This window comes from Cricetulus griseus, assembly GCF_003668045.3.
Source record: "Cricetulus griseus strain 17A/GY chromosome 1 unlocalized genomic scaffold, alternate assembly CriGri-PICRH-1.0 chr1_1, whole genome shotgun sequence".
NCBI classification, from domain to species: Eukaryota; Metazoa; Chordata; class Mammalia; order Rodentia; family Cricetidae; genus Cricetulus; species Cricetulus griseus.
Genome location: NW_023276807.1, coordinates 216,385,325 through 216,402,454, shown reverse-complemented (window position 1 = coordinate 216,402,454; position 17,130 = coordinate 216,385,325). Strand labels below are relative to the sequence as shown.

Genomic DNA, 17,130 nt, shown 5'->3' with positions numbered 1-17,130 from the left:
CAGTATGAAAATAGAAGGGATCAGGGTTAGAAAAGTTTGGGGAATGGGTGTTTCTTAAGGTTTCTAAATACCATGACCAAAGCAACTTGGGAGAAAGGAGTTTATTTCTTTTAGTTTGTAGTCATGTAGGAGAAGTCGGCAGGAACTGAAGCAGAGGCCATGGAGGAAGTGCTGCTTGCTTACTTACTGGCTTGCCCCTCATAGCTTATTCATCCAGCTTTCTTAGAGCACCCAGGACCACCACCAGCCTAGCATTGCTAGCAGTGACCTGGACCCTCCCAAATCAACTGTCAATCAAGACAGCACCCCACAGACTTGGCTCCAGACAAATCTTATGGGGGTATTTTCTTAACAAAGAGTCCCTCTAGATTGTGTCAAGTTGACAAAAAAACTAGCCAGGGTGATAGTTGTGCTGAAAGTTAATTTGTTTGAACTTTTAAATAAAATTAATTTTAGTTTTGGGGATACAATTTCAGATTTGTAGTTTGAAAGTTAAAACTTCAAGAATAATACAAAAACCACTCTACACCCTTATGGCACCTAGCTTCTTTGGATTGTTAGCACTTTTCCATATTTGCTTTCTTTCTTTTTTATTTATATATTAGACACATGCACTTTTCTTTGAACCAGCTACATATAATAGCAGGATTTCCTATTAACTTTAGTATATCAGTTCATATACCATAGAAAGAGACTTTTCTATGTAATAGTTCGTTTATCATGTCAAATTAACATAGAATTACATCATCAAATCAATAGAGTCAACTCAGTTTGCAAATTTTAAGTCAGAGCCTATCCAAGACCAGACACTGAGTTTTGTACCCCAGTCTTTCTCATCTTTAGTGACTGCATCTTTGAAGCATACAGGTTTTTTTTTTTTTTTTTTTAATTCATTGGTAGATTAGGGTTTGTTTGGTTCTCTGCAAGGTAACCTAGTTTAATCAGGAATAATGCCGAAGGTATATTGTTTGTTTGTTTGTTTCCCCCACCCCCCCTTCACCAGACCATGGAGCACACAGAGTTAATTTACTGCTGGTAGCACATTTTGTCACTTGGCCAAGAATGCCATCTGAGGGTTGCATGTATGGCTTAGTGGTAGAGTGCTTGTGCAAACACTGGGTTTTGTCTCTAGTAACCACCTCACACCAAATAAACAAAAACCAAAGAGCGCCATCTACCATTTTTTCACTATATGTTAATAAATATTCTGTGTGAAGCAACTTGAGATACATAGATATCAGTGGCTTTGCCATCTGTGAGGTACTATAGTTTAAAAGATAACTGGTATTGGTTACTTATGTAGTTACTAAGGAAGAATGATGTTTCAAAAGTGGGAATGAACTGACTATTTAGACATAATTGTGTTTAAATGTGCTAGCTTGTACATAGGACAAAAGTGGATGTTATGCACATGTGTATGTCATTTTTATTTTCTGTTTGATCTGAATTTTGCCATGTATATTAAGACTTTAAATCACTTTCAGTTGGAATCATACATCCACAAATACTGGGCACCAGAAGTATATTCAAAATTTAAGTTGAAAAATTTGTTGCTGTTAAATAATACTTAAAATGGCATAGTTAGTATTCTGAACAATTTATGTGTGGTTAAATAGAGGATGGGAAGAGTTCTTGTTTATAAAATTCAGGTAGCAAGAGTATAAGCTGGGCTGACAAGATGATCAGTCAGTAAAAAATAAAAGTACTGGCAGTACAAGCCTGACAACCTTCATTCAATTCCTGGAAGCCATAAGAGACTGTGGCTCATGCCCCTAGGAATAGTGGTTCTAATGATAGTAGAAGTGTAAGAGATAGTAAAAGTTTAGTTTAAACTGGTGCTAATTTATGTGACATTTAGTAAATTCCTATTCCTTATGTCTCCCAACTTGCAATTAGGTATTAATATTTATCCTTAAGATCTTGTCTTTTTAATAAATTGCCTCAGGCATCTTTTAGCAGTAGGTAGATGAAAACTGCTTGATGCATAGTACTGTACTCTAAGTACCCTTGCAGTGTTGATCAAAACACTTGTGCTTAATGGACTGGGGGTGGGGTTCCACACAATTAGTGGAATTAAACCAGTTAGTTTATTGTTAATTTTGGCATCAAAGACAGTTTCATTAACAACAGCCTTCAAGAACTCTTAAACATTTATTGATTACCTTTCAGAACAAAAGAGATGAGCACTTACTGAAAAAGAGAAATGTTCCCCAAGAAGAAAGCTTAGAAGATTCAGATGTTGATGCTGATTTTAAAGCAGTAAGTTACCCTCATTTTTATAATGTGCCTGTAAATATTTTTGTCAAAACCAGGGGACGTTATTGTAAATTTAAGAGAAATTAGATAATGATAATTACAAGGCATATTAATTCATAACCAGATAGACTAGTAAATATTTTTGTTAATATTCTCTGCTGAACTACCTTTCTTTCTTTTTAAGCAAAATGTAACACTAGAAGCTATATTGCAGGTATGTTGTTAATTTAATATTACCATCCTGAAATGGTTTAAAATCTTTTTTTTTTTTTTTTTTTTTTTTTTTTTTTTTAATGTCTGAAATATACACTTCTTGTTGCAGAATGCCACAAGTGATAACCCTGTAGTCCAGTTGAGTGCTGTCCAGGCAGCAAGGTAAGAGCTGAACCATACCTTCCTTTGGAACTAAGCATGCAGAAGTGGGGTAGTGTTCAGAGTTTGAGAACAACAGCAATTAATTTCTTATATTTCTTTTTATAGGAAACTATTATCCAGTGACAGAAATCCACCAATTGATGACCTAATAAAATCTGGGATTTTACCAATTCTAGTCAAATGTCTAGAAAGGGATGATAAGTAAGTCTGAATTTGTCTACTTACTTTTTTCAGTTAACTTAAAATTTAAAGCCTATATTTTACCAAAGGGTTCAGTGGTAATTTGCTTTCACTAGGCTTAGATTTATTTTTGTTTTAAGGTAGTATAGACAGTAAGCATTTAAAGCAGGTGCTCTGTCACTGAGCTGTATGCCTAGCCTATGTTTTTTAAATTGTCATACATTTCCTTGTAATTTTCTTACTTACTCTGATGGGATTTAAACATCCCAAATAGTGTTTGAGTCACTGTATGCTTATGAGTCTATATATAGATTAGCCTCATGACTAGTCAGCATGAATGGTTTCCAGAACCATGTGGCTCTTCTTGCCCTGGGAACAGTCCCACTGATCACTGATCCTCTGGGTAGTCTCTAATAGCACCCCAGCCATAGTTAGTTGTTCTGTATCATGTGACGGCACTCTGCTTACCCAGAAGAGAAGGGAGGGATGGTAGTTCTTGACATCTTGGAAACATCTGTCCTCATTCCATTTGTATATAGACACTTCTCAGGGCTATGTATTAAATTCCATCAGTTCGAATTAACTTGGTTTGAACTCCAGAATTCTTTAAAATGAATACTATTTTTGCATTTTGAACATATGGCCTGAAACAAGATATTTTGCTAAATATCCAAGAAATTTTTGGTTGATTAAATAAAAACAGTGGTGTATAAAGTGCTGTTGCTAAGGGTATTTGTATTTAAGAACACCTTATACCTCCACAGTAGCTGCAATCCTCCCTCTACCTCTAGGCCTAACTGTGTCCGTTAATGTATTTAAGATAACCTCAGCAAACACTAAAATGCATTGATGTGCAGTAAGGAATGAAAACAAAGCCACTTCCTTTTAGATTAATTTGACAAAGAGTAAGCCTAGATTTGAATTTTCATTATTCTCCTAGTGTCTTCCATCTGTCTGTACAATGTGGTTACAGGCCTATCTGTATTCTGCCTGCTGTATATGTCTGATTTGTCCCTGTTGCCAATCTGCTCTATATGTGTTTGAATATGCCCCTGTCCTTGTCTGTCCCAAACAAAGGGCTTTTGCTCTGTATTGGTCAGTACATAAAACATGACATTGGAAAAGGGATGAGGAATTTAACATTGTTCTCTTACAGGCAAATTATGTTCAAGAGGCAGAATTCCTAGTAGGCTAGCAGACCAAGTACACCGTCTTAAGTGATCTCAAGGGGGATTATCCATTGAGCTGTGAGGTCTGGAAAGTCTCAGTCTCTTTGGGAGCAAGAGATACTTAGATTAAGATGTGTGACTATACTTAACACCTTTAAAAATGCTGTATATTTTCCATAGCAGAGTTTATTTGAATAAAGATAAATTTTATTCCAGCTGGTTAAAAGATTAAATTCCATATTACATCTGCCATTAAGTCTCCTTTTTGTTCTTGGTTCCCAGCTTTGGTCCTCCCACTCCTGCCAGGCATCCCATCTGTAAAAATTAGATGGTTGTGAGAAAATGTACATAATTTATATAAAGTATTCTGCATTGTTTATTTGTTTCATTCAGCTGTTTTTATATCTTTATCTTTTTTCTACATGATGCTTTAGAAGACTTTCCTTGGCCTTGTATCTTCCCATTTTCCCATTCATGGCCCCTGTTTTCAGTGTTTTCTTAGGACTCCTTTAATAGTTTGCTAACTCTTCCCACTTCCAGTTTGGTGTAGTGTATATTATTTGTTACTTCCTGTCTCATCATCACGTTAACATCCCCTAACCCCAGTCTCTTTCATACCTTCTCATCCCCTGCCTTCTGCCAGAATTGATCCTGTCATCTCTTGTCTACTCCACTTTGTTTGTTCTCTCTGACATGTAATAATCATTTTCCATCTGCACTGCTGCTGTAACTGATCATTTGTTTCCCTTGCTTCTTCAGTGTTTGTATAAAGATTTTTCTTTATATTCCCTAGTTTTTGGCTCATTTTGTTTTTTGTTGGCTATATGCCTTTCTTCTCCAGTGTTCTTTCCGACATTATATTCTTCTATCTGTGTTACTTCTTTTTAGTACATCTCTCCTATACCAACCTTTAACCTCTTTTACCTATTTGCGTGCTGTTGATTCTGACTCTGACCTCCCCTCCCCCATCCTCATGTAGGGCAGGCAGTACTCTGCCACTGGACTATGTCTCCAGCCATTGTTTCTGCTTTTGCTTTTGAGTTGAGGTTTTGTTCATTGACCTGGATGGGCCACTTTGAATTTGCTCCTTTACCATCTCCCCCACTACCACCTACACCACCCAATTGCTTTGTATCTAAAATTGCAGGCCTGCACCTGGCTTTACTCCCTTCCATTACCCTTTCCTTTCTTCTGTCTGTGTCTCTTTTTTTTCTTTTCTTTTAGGTTTTTTTTTTTTTGAGACAGGGTCCTCATTGTGTAGCCCTGACTATCCAGGAGTTCACTATGTGGACCATGCTAGCCTCCAGTTGACAAAGATACACTTGCTTCCCAAATGCTGGGATTAAAGGTGTGTGTTACTGTAGCTCTGAAGCCTAGAATTTGAGATACAGACCATATCTCTCCAACAGTCACAGTTTTATTTTTGTGCATCCTTAACTTCAGCTTTCTTGACCTGTTTCTTATTGCCTATACATATTATCAGCCCACCTATGATAGCATTTTTATCAGGTTGTCATTGCCTGCTGTTTAAAGTCAAATTTAGAAGAGTAAATTTGATTTTTACTTTCTTTGCTAGATCTCAAATTATAATGCTTTAACAGCAGAATTATGCATGCTTGTAATAGCTACAGTTTTGTAATGTAACCCAAATGGTGTAGTGTACTCAGGTTGGGCTCCCAGTTTTAAGACTACTCTGGAGGCCTCAGCTGGTATTAAAGTGATATGAAAATTTTGGCTGCAACTATCAATGGCCATCAAGAAGGCAGGTTGGTGGTGATTTTGGAGAAGCAGTCAGATGGTTAGGTAGAGATGGGCAGCCAGTGACGAATATAACAAGTGAAATTGAAAGATCAGGTAAGATGCTTGTGTAGGTTTGAGTTAATAAGTTAAGGTGGTAGTTTCATGTCTAAAAGGATTATTTTATTTTTAACAGTCCTTCACTACAGTTTGAAGCTGCTTGGGCACTAACTAATATAGCATCAGGAACCTCTGCACAGACTCAAGCTGTTGTACAGTCTAGTAAGTCAAATCTTTCTTTTTAATGATGACAGTGGGTTTTGTACTAAAGACTGGATTTCATCTTAGAATATTTTGAAGTTACAGTATAAGTATTTATGTTAATGATTTTTTATCTTTTCCATGAGAATACACTTTTATCTTTCAGGGTAGAGACCATCCCCTGATAACAGGACTGAAATATCTTGTTTTTAATATTTTCTAAGAATGACAAGGAGCTTAGGCCTTTCATGTTACAGCATATACTTGTTTTGGGGAGTAGGGTGTGGTGGTGCAGGGTCTTGGTGTATAGCCAGGTCTATCTTTGAGTAGTCCCTGCCTGACCTTAAACTCAGGATAGTCTGGCTTTAGCATTCTGAGTTCTGGGATTACAGGTGTTAGACCTGACTCACATACACTGGTTAAATTTTTTTTTTCTTTAATTGTGATAAATTGTGAGACAGGTCCTCAATGTGTAGCCTTGGCTGACCTGAAACTTGTTGTATAGACCAGGTTGGCTTTAAACTCACAGAAATCAGCCTACCTCTGCCTCATGACTGCTGGGATTAGAAGTGTGTGCTTCTGCACCTGGCACATTGGTAAACTTGCTTATTTCAAGATAAACCACTATGATTTTATGGCTGAAATTAACATAACTTTTCTGATCTGGTGCTGGTTGTAGTTGTAAACAAGTTTTAATAGAAACTATAAAGTTAACATCAGCATTTTATTTAAATTATAAACAATTTAAAAGTGGTGGGAATATAAAATACTTTGAACATTAGGTTTTTTTTAAAGCTACTCCTGGAATTTGCCATGTGTCCCCAGTTACACCTAGATGAAATGGGGAGAAAAAGCATGTGTGCAATGATTGGTACACAGATGTTCACAGCAGCATCAGTCATAGTTACAGAAGACCCTTATTAATGGAACAATAAAATGTATGCAGCAGAATGTTACTTAATAGTCTAAAAGAATAAAGCATTGGTACCTGTGACATAATAAGTGAACTTCAGAGTCACGAAGTAAAAGAAACCAGACATTTAAAAAAAAAAAAAAATCACATTTGGTGTGATTTCTCTGAAATGTCCAGAAAGACAAATGCATAAATAAAAAAGTCATCTATTGAATGATTGCCTGGTTCTGGGGTACGAATAATGGAAGGGTAAGTGGTTAGTAGTTAGTCAAGATAGGAGAGCTCTTTGAGAGGTGATGAACATGTAGTTCTGCCAAAGTCCTAAAATGTAATCTGTACTGACAGTGATACATTCTTTTATTTTAAAGCGAATTATTTTTAATAAAAAGGCTGAGTAAATTATGTGTGACAAGTAGAGCTAAATGTCCTAGAGCTAGCACAAGAGTAGAAAGTTTAGTGTGTAGTAAGAAATTTAGGGACTAGAGAGATGACTACACAGTTAAGAGCAGTGGCTGCTTTCCCCAGGAATCCAGGTTCTGTTCCCAGCACTCACATACATAGTAGCTCACAGCCATCTCTAATTCCAATTCTAAGGGATCAGATAACCTTTTCTGGCATCCACAGACACCTGTGGTGCCAAACACCCATACACACAAAAAATAAAGATAGAAAGAATAAGAAATTTGATTATTTTAAATTATAGGCCCTCCCTCCTTCCCTCCCTCTCTCCCTTCTCTCTGGTTTTATTAGATTACATCATTTGATTTCATATGGAAGTGATAAGGAATAGTATGTCCATCACCCCCCTACACACACACACACACACACACACACACACACACACACAGAAGTGTTAGCAGGCAACAAAACCATCAGTTGTCTACGTGTTGCATGTTTGGGATGGGAACATGTAACAGGAACTTTTTGTTGCTTTTTGTTCTATTGTTTTTCAAGACAGGGTTTCTCTGTAAAATAGTTCTGGTGTCCCAGAACTAGCTCTATAGACCAGACTGGCCTTGCCTCTGCCTCTGTCTCCTCTGCCTCCCAAGTTCTGGGATTAAAGGCGAGTGCCATCATGGCCTGGTTGTGGTGGGAACTTTTTAAAAAGTTGATTTTTTTTTTTCTTTTTTTAATGGCATAGTAGCATGTTTTGGGCTCTGTTTGGTGCTTTATTACTCAAGTATTATCATGTTAAAATGCTGAAATTAGTTATTTTTATGTATGCATGCCACATTTATGCATGGACAACTATAGTATGTGTCTGACTTGTGAATATTAAGTTACTTGGGCTGAAATCTGTGAACATATTAGATAACCCAATTTTTCTTACATACAGATGCAGTGCCACTTTTTCTGCGACTCCTCCATTCCACACATCAGAATGTTTGTGAACAAGCGGTGTGGGCTTTGGGAAACATTATAGGTAAGCTGAATTTAGGTTTGAAAAGGCTTTAGTTGAGAATCTTAAATTAACTTTTTTCCTACATTGGCATGGCCATTACTCACTATGTTTCCTCTGAATTTCATGTGAGTTGATTGTATTCATAAACATTTGTAAGGTTGTTACTTAAGTGTAAAAGGAATAATTTATGTTGTAGTAGTTAAATTTGTATTCCACAAATCAAAGTCACAGACACTTGGTGTCTGACTAATGGTGAGGAAACATAGGACATCAGTGTCCCAACATGAGCCATTGCACACATTTCAGACTTTCTCATCCTGACTGTAATTTTTTTTTTAAATACAATTTTCATTTCTGTAGGTGATGGTCCTCAATGTAGAGATTATGTCATATCACTGGGAGTTGTCAAACCTCTTCTGTCCTTCATCAATCCCTCCATTCCCATCACCTTCCTTCGGAACGTCACATGGGTCATTGTCAATCTCTGCAGGAATAAGGACCCCCCACCGCCTATGGAGACAGTTCAGGAGGTAAATGCAGAATTGTAAAGGCGAGATGGTTTATATCCCTGTTTATGCTTTAGGTATTAGTGTACAGGGAATATAATGAGCATATACTGATTTCTTTGAAAGTATGAAGTTTCTTCTGTTTTAAGTATAACATACCATATGTCAAAATATTGAGTGTTGTATAGTAGCAAAAAGAAGTCAGTCCATTTTAATGCATATTTTTCATGGCTGTTTACATGAATCAAAAACATGAATTCAAATGGGGGGAGGAAGTCCAGTTTTGCTGTACTGCCTGATGGATTTAATAAGAAATATGCAAGTAATTTGAGTGAATTTGCATTCAGTCCATTGATTTCTGAGAAAATTGATGTTCTTAGAAATGTGGTCTACTTTAAATTTTAAAAATCTTACATAACCTTTATTCACTGGACTGTATAGAGAGTCAGTGACTCTGCATCTTTATAATCTGTGTCTTTATCCAGTGTCTGTCCCTTTTTGTTAAGACACTTTACTGAGTGTGAGTCCCTAGCAGCCATTCTTAGTTGCTCTAGATTTATAAAATATCTGTTAGGCTCAGGGTCAACAAACAAATCTTATACTTGGTATTGGTTGCAATTTTCTTGACTAAATCTATTGTTCTACTCAAACAGTTTATTAGATAAAAATTTAGATGATAACTGAAAAGTAATTTCTCTTAACTGTCACTGTATGCCTGTGTGCTAACATCTCCATTCTCACCTAACATTTTATGTCATAAATAAGGTTTCTTGAAATAATTAACTTTCTTTTAAGGAGTATTAAACTTTGTCAGATTTATTTGGATCTTTTAATTAGACATTTGAAATTCTATTTTTGATTTTTCAGATTGAATTTACTAAAATAGATATTCAAAATAGTTCACATTATGTTTTAAGTAGTTACTACTTTCTGTGTCACAGTTTGCTTTTATTAAGACATGTCCATCAACTAGTGTTGCAATTTATCTTCTTTCCTCAGATTTTGCCAGCTTTATGTGTCCTCATATACCATACGGACATAAATGTGAGTAAAGTGTGTCATTGTGGGATTTGTTTCTTGATGGGACCAGAAGGGCTTTTTAAATGAGTGCTAGAGTGCTCCCCCTTCCCCTGTGCCCCCCCCCTTTGCCCCGTGGTTTTGGAGAATGAGAGTAAGTTTGAATCAGATTGATACAATTTTTGTCTTTAATCTTCCAGTCAGCAAATACACTGGATGGTTAATCTGTGAAGTGATTAAGGATAGATAGTGCGTGTCTCTGTCTCTCTGTCTCTCTGTCTGTCTGTGGTTTCACTTTTCAAATTTTCAGTCAACTGTAGTCAATTGCAGTCTAAAATGTTAAATGAAAAACCAGAATAAATTATTAATATGTTTTCATAATTTTATAGTACATGGCCATCATCGCTCTATTTTATCATTAATTATTGTTAATTTCTTAATCTGCCTAACTTGTGGATTAAGCTATCTGATATGTATGTATAAGAAAATACAATCTATCTGTGTATGTGTGTAAACATACATATATGCTGTGCTATCTCAGGAATCCATGTGGAGGGGGCAGAGGCTGCTGTAGTATTTTTTTTTTTTTAACTACAAATATTTATAAAATGGTAGAATTTTATGAACCACTCTGATCATACAATAAACAGTTGCCCATAACAGACTTGAAGCCAGATCCATGGCCTCTACCATGATCTCAAAAATATACGACATGGTGTAAAAACAAACAAGAAAGTATAATAGAGAAATAGCCAAAATCCTGATTATGGAAGTCCATATAATTTTATTTGGCAACTTTAAAAATAACACCAAGGAAGTAACATTTGAAACAAACAGTATAAGAGCCAGGTGTGGGTGTTATATGCACCTGTAATCCTAGCACTTGGGAGGCAGAGGAGAAGGATTAGGAGTACAAGGCCAGCCTGAGTTACATGAGATTTTGTGTCAAAAGAAAACAAAACCCATAACAAAATAAAATATTTACAGTGTTATGAGTACAAGGAAATTGAGGCAGGCATGGTCAAGATGACATCTCTCTTTGGTTTAAAATGTATGGGATACGATTTTATGTTCTTGCTATATATCAACCCGTTTAGTTGATAAAAAGTCCTATGAGGTGATATTTCTGCCTGAAGTCATAGAGTTGACTCCAGTAGTATTTTTGTTTGTTTGTCAGCTTGAGCATCATTTCAGGAACACCAGGAAGAGTGTTGAAAACTTGAAATCATTGAGGTTTTAGAGAGTACAAGTAGACAGTGTCTCAAAAGCTTGATGTCAAGTTGATCTGAAGTCTTGGCTCCTGTGTTTAAAAAGTTGGGCTTTGCCTGGAAATGAGTGAGGCTGTGAATGGTTTTCAGATGGATCAGTGACACATTTATATGTGAAACACATGAGAATTGATATTTGTAACAGACAGCTAAGAAAAAGTTTTACATAGGCAGAGCTATTTTCTTAGAATAGACTTGAAATTGATGATGAAAGCATGAACAATAGTAATAGGCACAGCTAAGGAAAGGAAAGTGACCAGAATTATAGAACTTTTTCTGTGAGAGTATTTTCCAGCATAGATGAAGCTTTGCAGATTATAGGGGACTGATGAAAACACGGACATTGAATAAGAGTCCATAGGTGAGGCTGTATTTTAGAAAGTGCTAAAATTCAGCCCTGAGGAATTCCTTGTATTTGAGGTTTAGAAGCAAGGGAGGAAGGACCAACAAAGCAGTGTAAGTGTAACAGATGTTAGATCCTAGAACCTGTGTCTGCCTCCCTCTCTCTCCCAGAAATTAGGTCATATCCCTCTGCTGTCCACCCCTAGAACAAAGGACTGACAGGCACCTGCTGTGTCTCGAGGATAGGGGGGGTAAGCAAGCCCCCTACCAGCCACCCAAGTGGAAAGTTGGTAAGAAAGCACTCTCTTGTGGCCTTCATACCCTTTCACCAGCAGCTGCAAGAGAAGCTTATGGTCCTGCCTAGTTCCTGCCTTGTGTGCACAAGGTCATAGGATAGGAAGTCTGCCTGCCCCGCTGGCAACCTATAAGAATCAGAAACTCACTTTGAGGATTTTTGAGGCTCTTTGCTTCAGATCCCCTGTCGTACTTTTTATGTCCTCTGACTCTCCTACTGAGACTCCTTTGGGAATTGAAGGGGAGGCTGTCTTTGTTTAAGGTCCCATCATGATGGCCTATGCTCTGTCTCTCTTAATGTGTTCCCACTTCAAGGCCTAGTCATGCAAACACACCCCCCTACCCCCCCCCCCCCGTCCCATTTGTGGTTGTGAGGCTTTCTTGTTCTCTTTCCTAATTAGTAAAACTCATTCTGAAAGGTATTCTTATGTTGGCTCCTTTGATGAACCCACTCATTCTTTTTTCCCTTTAATCAGAGCAATAGACACAAAATTTTAATTGGATAAGGCAGAGATCAAACAGATTGTAGATCATACAGGGCCTTGGATAAAATATTAAGACTCACAGAACCATTTTATATTGGTGATAACAGAGTTAGAAGTAAGTGGTTGAAATTATATTCTGGATTTATAACTCATACTTTCATAAGGAAAGTATAGGTTTTAGGGGGATTGTAGAGTTGGAAAGACAGACTGGTAGTGCATTTTTGGTAGACATAGGAGAAAATTAGCCAATGCTAGAGCTAAGGATTAGGAAATAAGAAAAGCGTGGAAGATATGCTTTAGATATGCTTAGATTGAAAGTTTTCTGGATTTGATATGTATAGTGAGAAGAAGAAATGAGGAATAACAACTTCTAACTTAGATTTTAGGATGGATATGACAATACACCAGTATTAGCAAAAAAGAGGCACAAGGCAACAGGACTAACACTGTGTGAGATGATACCTAATGCGAATGAGAGAGGGTTATGGACAGTTAGGTGTGTCTATACCATTAGTTGCCTGTTGTGAGGCATTAGAAATCAAACCGCACCTGCTGTTGAGGAGCATGAGAGAATCTGCAGGGCCAGTTTGTATGTCCGTGTCTTACCTGTTGTGTTGCTGAAAGTTAATTTGCAGTTGTAATTCTAGAGTATCTGGCTTCTTGCCTGTTTTGAATGTGTTCATGGACAACGCAGTGTCACATAACATCTGACACCAACCTAATCTCTTAATACTAGTAATATACAGGAAAGTCATCAATTTTAGCACATCATTTATGTGCTGACACTTGGTATTTAGTGACAGTTGACTTAGGGGTCCAAAAAACCACCTCACATTTTTTGATTTAATAGAATGACTCATAACTCACAAAGGTGCTTACACTCATGCTTGTCATAAGGACACAGGTTAAAAATCACCAGGATATAAATTTCAGTATGCCTTATAAACCTATAGCTGCTGATGCTTCTGTTTCTTTTTGTTGGTTTGATTTCCTGGTTACTGAAAGTAGTATGTTAAAATTTCCTAATTTCTGGGTGTTGGTGGTGAATGCCTATAGTAACCAACACTGGGAGGTGAAGGGAGGAGGATCAGGAATTTAAGGCCAGCCTCAGAGACCCTATTTGAAAAACAGTTACAGAGACAGGGTAGTGGTGGTGCATACCTTTAATCTCAGCACTCGGGAGGCAGAGGCAGGCATATCTCTGAGTTCAAGACCAGCCTGGTCTACAGAGAGAGCAAGACAGCCACAGTGGTTCCACAGAAAACCCTGTCTCAGAAAACCAATAAATAAATAAATAAATAAAATAAAACAAACAAACCAACAGTAACATAACAAACCGCTCTTAGTATTATTTTTCATATATTTTTCTTGTATATTATCTATTTTATAAAGGCATTTGCAGTATTATTTGGTGAATAGATGTTTGTAACTGTTGTATCTTCATTGATTTAATGTCATAAGGTAATGGGGGATGTCCGTCTTCAATAAAGTACCTTTGCATTGGTTTTTAGCTGAAGTCTACTGTTCTCTTAACAGAATTGCAACCTCTATTTTCTTGTTTATTTAGTGTAGGTATGCCCTTAGTTTTATTTTTAGTCTTCTCATATTACTTTATTTAGATGTATCTTGCAGAGTTTGTAGAGTTAGTTTTCATTTAAAAAGCTAATTGAGGGCTGCACTCAGGATGTTGTTGCACAGTGGTAAAGTGCTTGCCTAATATATGCAAAGTCCTTTGTTTATCCCCTAACAACAAAGAGTTTACTTCATGTTTTGTTCCAGTAACCATCTGTATACTTACTTCTTTTTAAATACCTTTCCTTTCCTCCATTTAACTGTGCTGGAATTAGTGAGCTTATTCTTTTTGCTTAATCGTTCTGTTTTTGCATCTGTAGACTTAAGTCATTTGCACATTTGGGGTATTTTTCACCATTGTGCACATTTTTCTTCAACTCTTTTTTTAATAGCTTAAGTATTTGTCTGCAGCTAAGCTTGTTAACCCTAAATAATGAAAATGTACAACGAATACTATTGTAATTTTTGGTTAGATTTAAGTCAGACATTCATTAACAAAGAATCTTCATATATGAGTACCCAGAAATATCTGTAAGCCATTGGTCGCAATAACTGTCTCTGAATATCACTTTACTTTGGAAGGTTTTGGAAAACATTTAAATTAAAATTCCGGAGTTTTACCAAATAAAGTTGTAACTAATAAACTATTCTATATTCAAACTAAGATGATTTTTATAAAACTTTCCTTTCTAAAGCAATAGTAAAAGAAACACGGCATTTTATAAAATGTGGTCTGAACAAGTAACAGTAAAAGTAAATGTATACATAACTCCCACCTCCTTAAGACAAAGGCTGATGTCTTCTCACAGTCTTGGGACAAAGGCAGAGAACAGCTAATAAGCTACTTCAGGCAGGGAGGTACTGTAACCAAGCTCTAACAGTTGAACACGGACACTATAGGTGAGTTTGGGGAAATCTGTACAAAGGATCCAAATTCTTCATAGAAACTGATGAGAAGATGAAATGGCTCCTCCCAAGTAGCCATGCTGCAAGACCTGGCCCAGCCCTGCACTCCCTTTTGTTACACTCCGAGTACACCCTTGTGTTCCGCTCCAGGGGAGAACTTTTCCCTGGAGAAGTCCAGTGTCCAGGGAGTTCCTTGACTGTGAATGAGGTGAGCTCAGATTCCACAGGGTATTTTAAGGCTTGGAGTCAAAGTATTTTTCCAGCACAGCTAGGCAGAGTCCATGTGTTGATGACCTGTCTCCAGTTTGTTCTAATTTCTCACCATGTATGTGCAAATTTCATACTACAGACCTTCCCTGCATCATGGTAATCATGTCTATTGTCCATCTTAACTTATGATCAAATTTCTGGGCCTGGAAACAGTCTCTGCATTTAACAATAATACCCACATACAAAACAATCCACTGTTACAACTTACATGGTCACCAAATATTATTGACCTTCTGAAGGCTGAGAAAATGTTTTTAACCATAATAGTTGTACATCAAATTCACACCCAGACCCCTCAAGATCAAAAAAGTTTTGCACACAAATAATAACACACAGACACACATGCATACACTCTTAACACACTTCTCACAGAACTGCACTTTGGGAAACTCAACATGTTGAATGCCACTGAAGGTATTCTTTGCTAAACTCTTTTTCCAGGTACTTTTGTTTGGAAGACCTATCATCATGGGGCACAGCTGTTTTCAACTCTACTTTTTACTGGGACTTTTGATGACACAGATGTCAGCTTTGTTGTTATGTTGCATGTTCTTTGGCTTTGCTCCTTTCAGTCTTTTTGTTACTATTGTTACTTAATGTCTTAGTGTTCTATTGCTGTGAAGGGGCACACAACCACAGCAACTCTTATAAAGGAAAACATTTAATTGAGGCTTGCTTACAGTTTCAGAGATTTAGTCCATTGTCGGCATGGTGGCATGCAGGCAGACATGGTGCTAGAGAAGTAGCTCAGAGTTCTACATCCATATCCTCGGGTAGCAGTATGAGAGAGACACTGGTCCTGGCTTAGGCTTTTGAAGCCCCAAAGCCCATCACCAGTGACATGGTTCCTCCAACAAGGCCACACCCACACTAACACGGGCATAACCTCTTATTCCTTTGAAAGTATAGGCTTGTAGCTGTATCATAATATAAAAATGCATTCAATCCAGCTTCAAAAGTCCCACAGTTTATAAGAGTCTCAACACTGTTTAAAAGTCCAAAGTTCAGCTATGCAGTGGTGGTACATGCCCTTAATCCCAGCACTGGAGATAATACAGAGGCAGGTGGATCTCTGAGGTCTAAGCCAGCCAGGTGTACAGCGATAGTTCCAGGACAGCTATGGCAACACAGAAAAATCCTGTCTCAAAAAACAAAACAAAAAAGGCAGATCCTGTACTTCCAACACATAGTGGCACAGAATATACATTACCATTCCAAAAGGGAGGAAAAGGAGCATAGTGAGGAAATACTGTACCCAAAACAAGAATGAAAACCAGCAGAGCAAACTCCAGATTCTGCATTTCTGTGTCTTGACGTCAAAGGGCTCTTCAGAACTCCAAATCCTTTCCAGCTTTGTTGACCACAACACTCTTCTATCTTGGGCTGGTTCCACACCCAGTCTTCTCTCTTCAGCATGTATCCCATGGTTCTGACATCACCAACATCTTGGGGTCTTGTAACACGAATAGTAAAAACCCAGAGACAGATACTGGGACTCAAGCTGAAGATCAGGAACGGAAAGCAGCCAAGCCAGTAGCTCTAACCTCTATCAAGCTGAAATAGTAATCCTGTCTCCACGAGTCCTCAGAGGCAAATGCTCTTGAGTTCCTGTCTCCTCCTGCCTTACATTCCTTTCTCTGCACAGTTTATCTTCACCTTCCTAGTGCTGGGATTAAAGGCATGAGCTCTGTTACTCTTTTGGACTGATTCACTCTTGTGTAGCCCAGGGTGGTCTTGGACTCATGGGGATCCATCTGCCTTTATCTCCTTAGCCCTGGGATTAAAGGTATGTACCACCATTGCCTGGCCTCTGTGGCTAGCTAGTATAGCTGCTGGGATTAAAGGTGTGTATCACCCTTGCCTGGCTCTATGGCTGTGTCTGGCTTTGCATTCTGAACCCTCAGGCAAGCTTTATTAAATCATAAATAGTATATCACCACAGGGTCTCCAAGGTAATCCAGGCTTCACCTTCACAGCTTCACTCAATGGCTTCCATGCAGGAATACTCTAGGGTTCAGCAGCTTTCCTTAGCCAAGGAGGAAGATTCCACAACCCATCTTTTGTATTCTTGATACTAAAGCCAGAACCACATGGCCAAAGCTGCCAAGTTCTGCTGCTTGGTGGGGCTGGAGCTTGGCCCCCTGTCCAATTACATTTGCATCAGCTTTCTATTTTCA

The 17,130-nt window shown here is 37.7% G+C and overlaps 1 protein-coding gene across 1 annotated transcript in view; it reads left to right on the top strand.

Annotated features, from left to right (window-relative positions):
• Kpna3 (karyopherin subunit alpha 3) overlaps window positions 1-17,130 on the top strand; it is an 82,435-nt gene that overhangs the window by 53,087 nt on the left and 12,218 nt on the right. Inside the window, exons 3-10 of the mRNA XM_027390380.2 lie at window positions 2,170-2,259; window positions 2,441-2,470; window positions 2,579-2,631; window positions 2,737-2,832; window positions 5,914-5,999; window positions 8,228-8,314; window positions 8,654-8,823; window positions 9,799-9,843. Coding sequence (XP_027246181.2) covers window positions 2,170-2,259; window positions 2,441-2,470; window positions 2,579-2,631; window positions 2,737-2,832; window positions 5,914-5,999; window positions 8,228-8,314; window positions 8,654-8,823; window positions 9,799-9,843 — 657 coding nt within the window. The remainder of the gene's footprint in view (window positions 1-2,169; window positions 2,260-2,440; window positions 2,471-2,578; window positions 2,632-2,736; window positions 2,833-5,913; window positions 6,000-8,227; window positions 8,315-8,653; window positions 8,824-9,798; window positions 9,844-17,130) is intronic.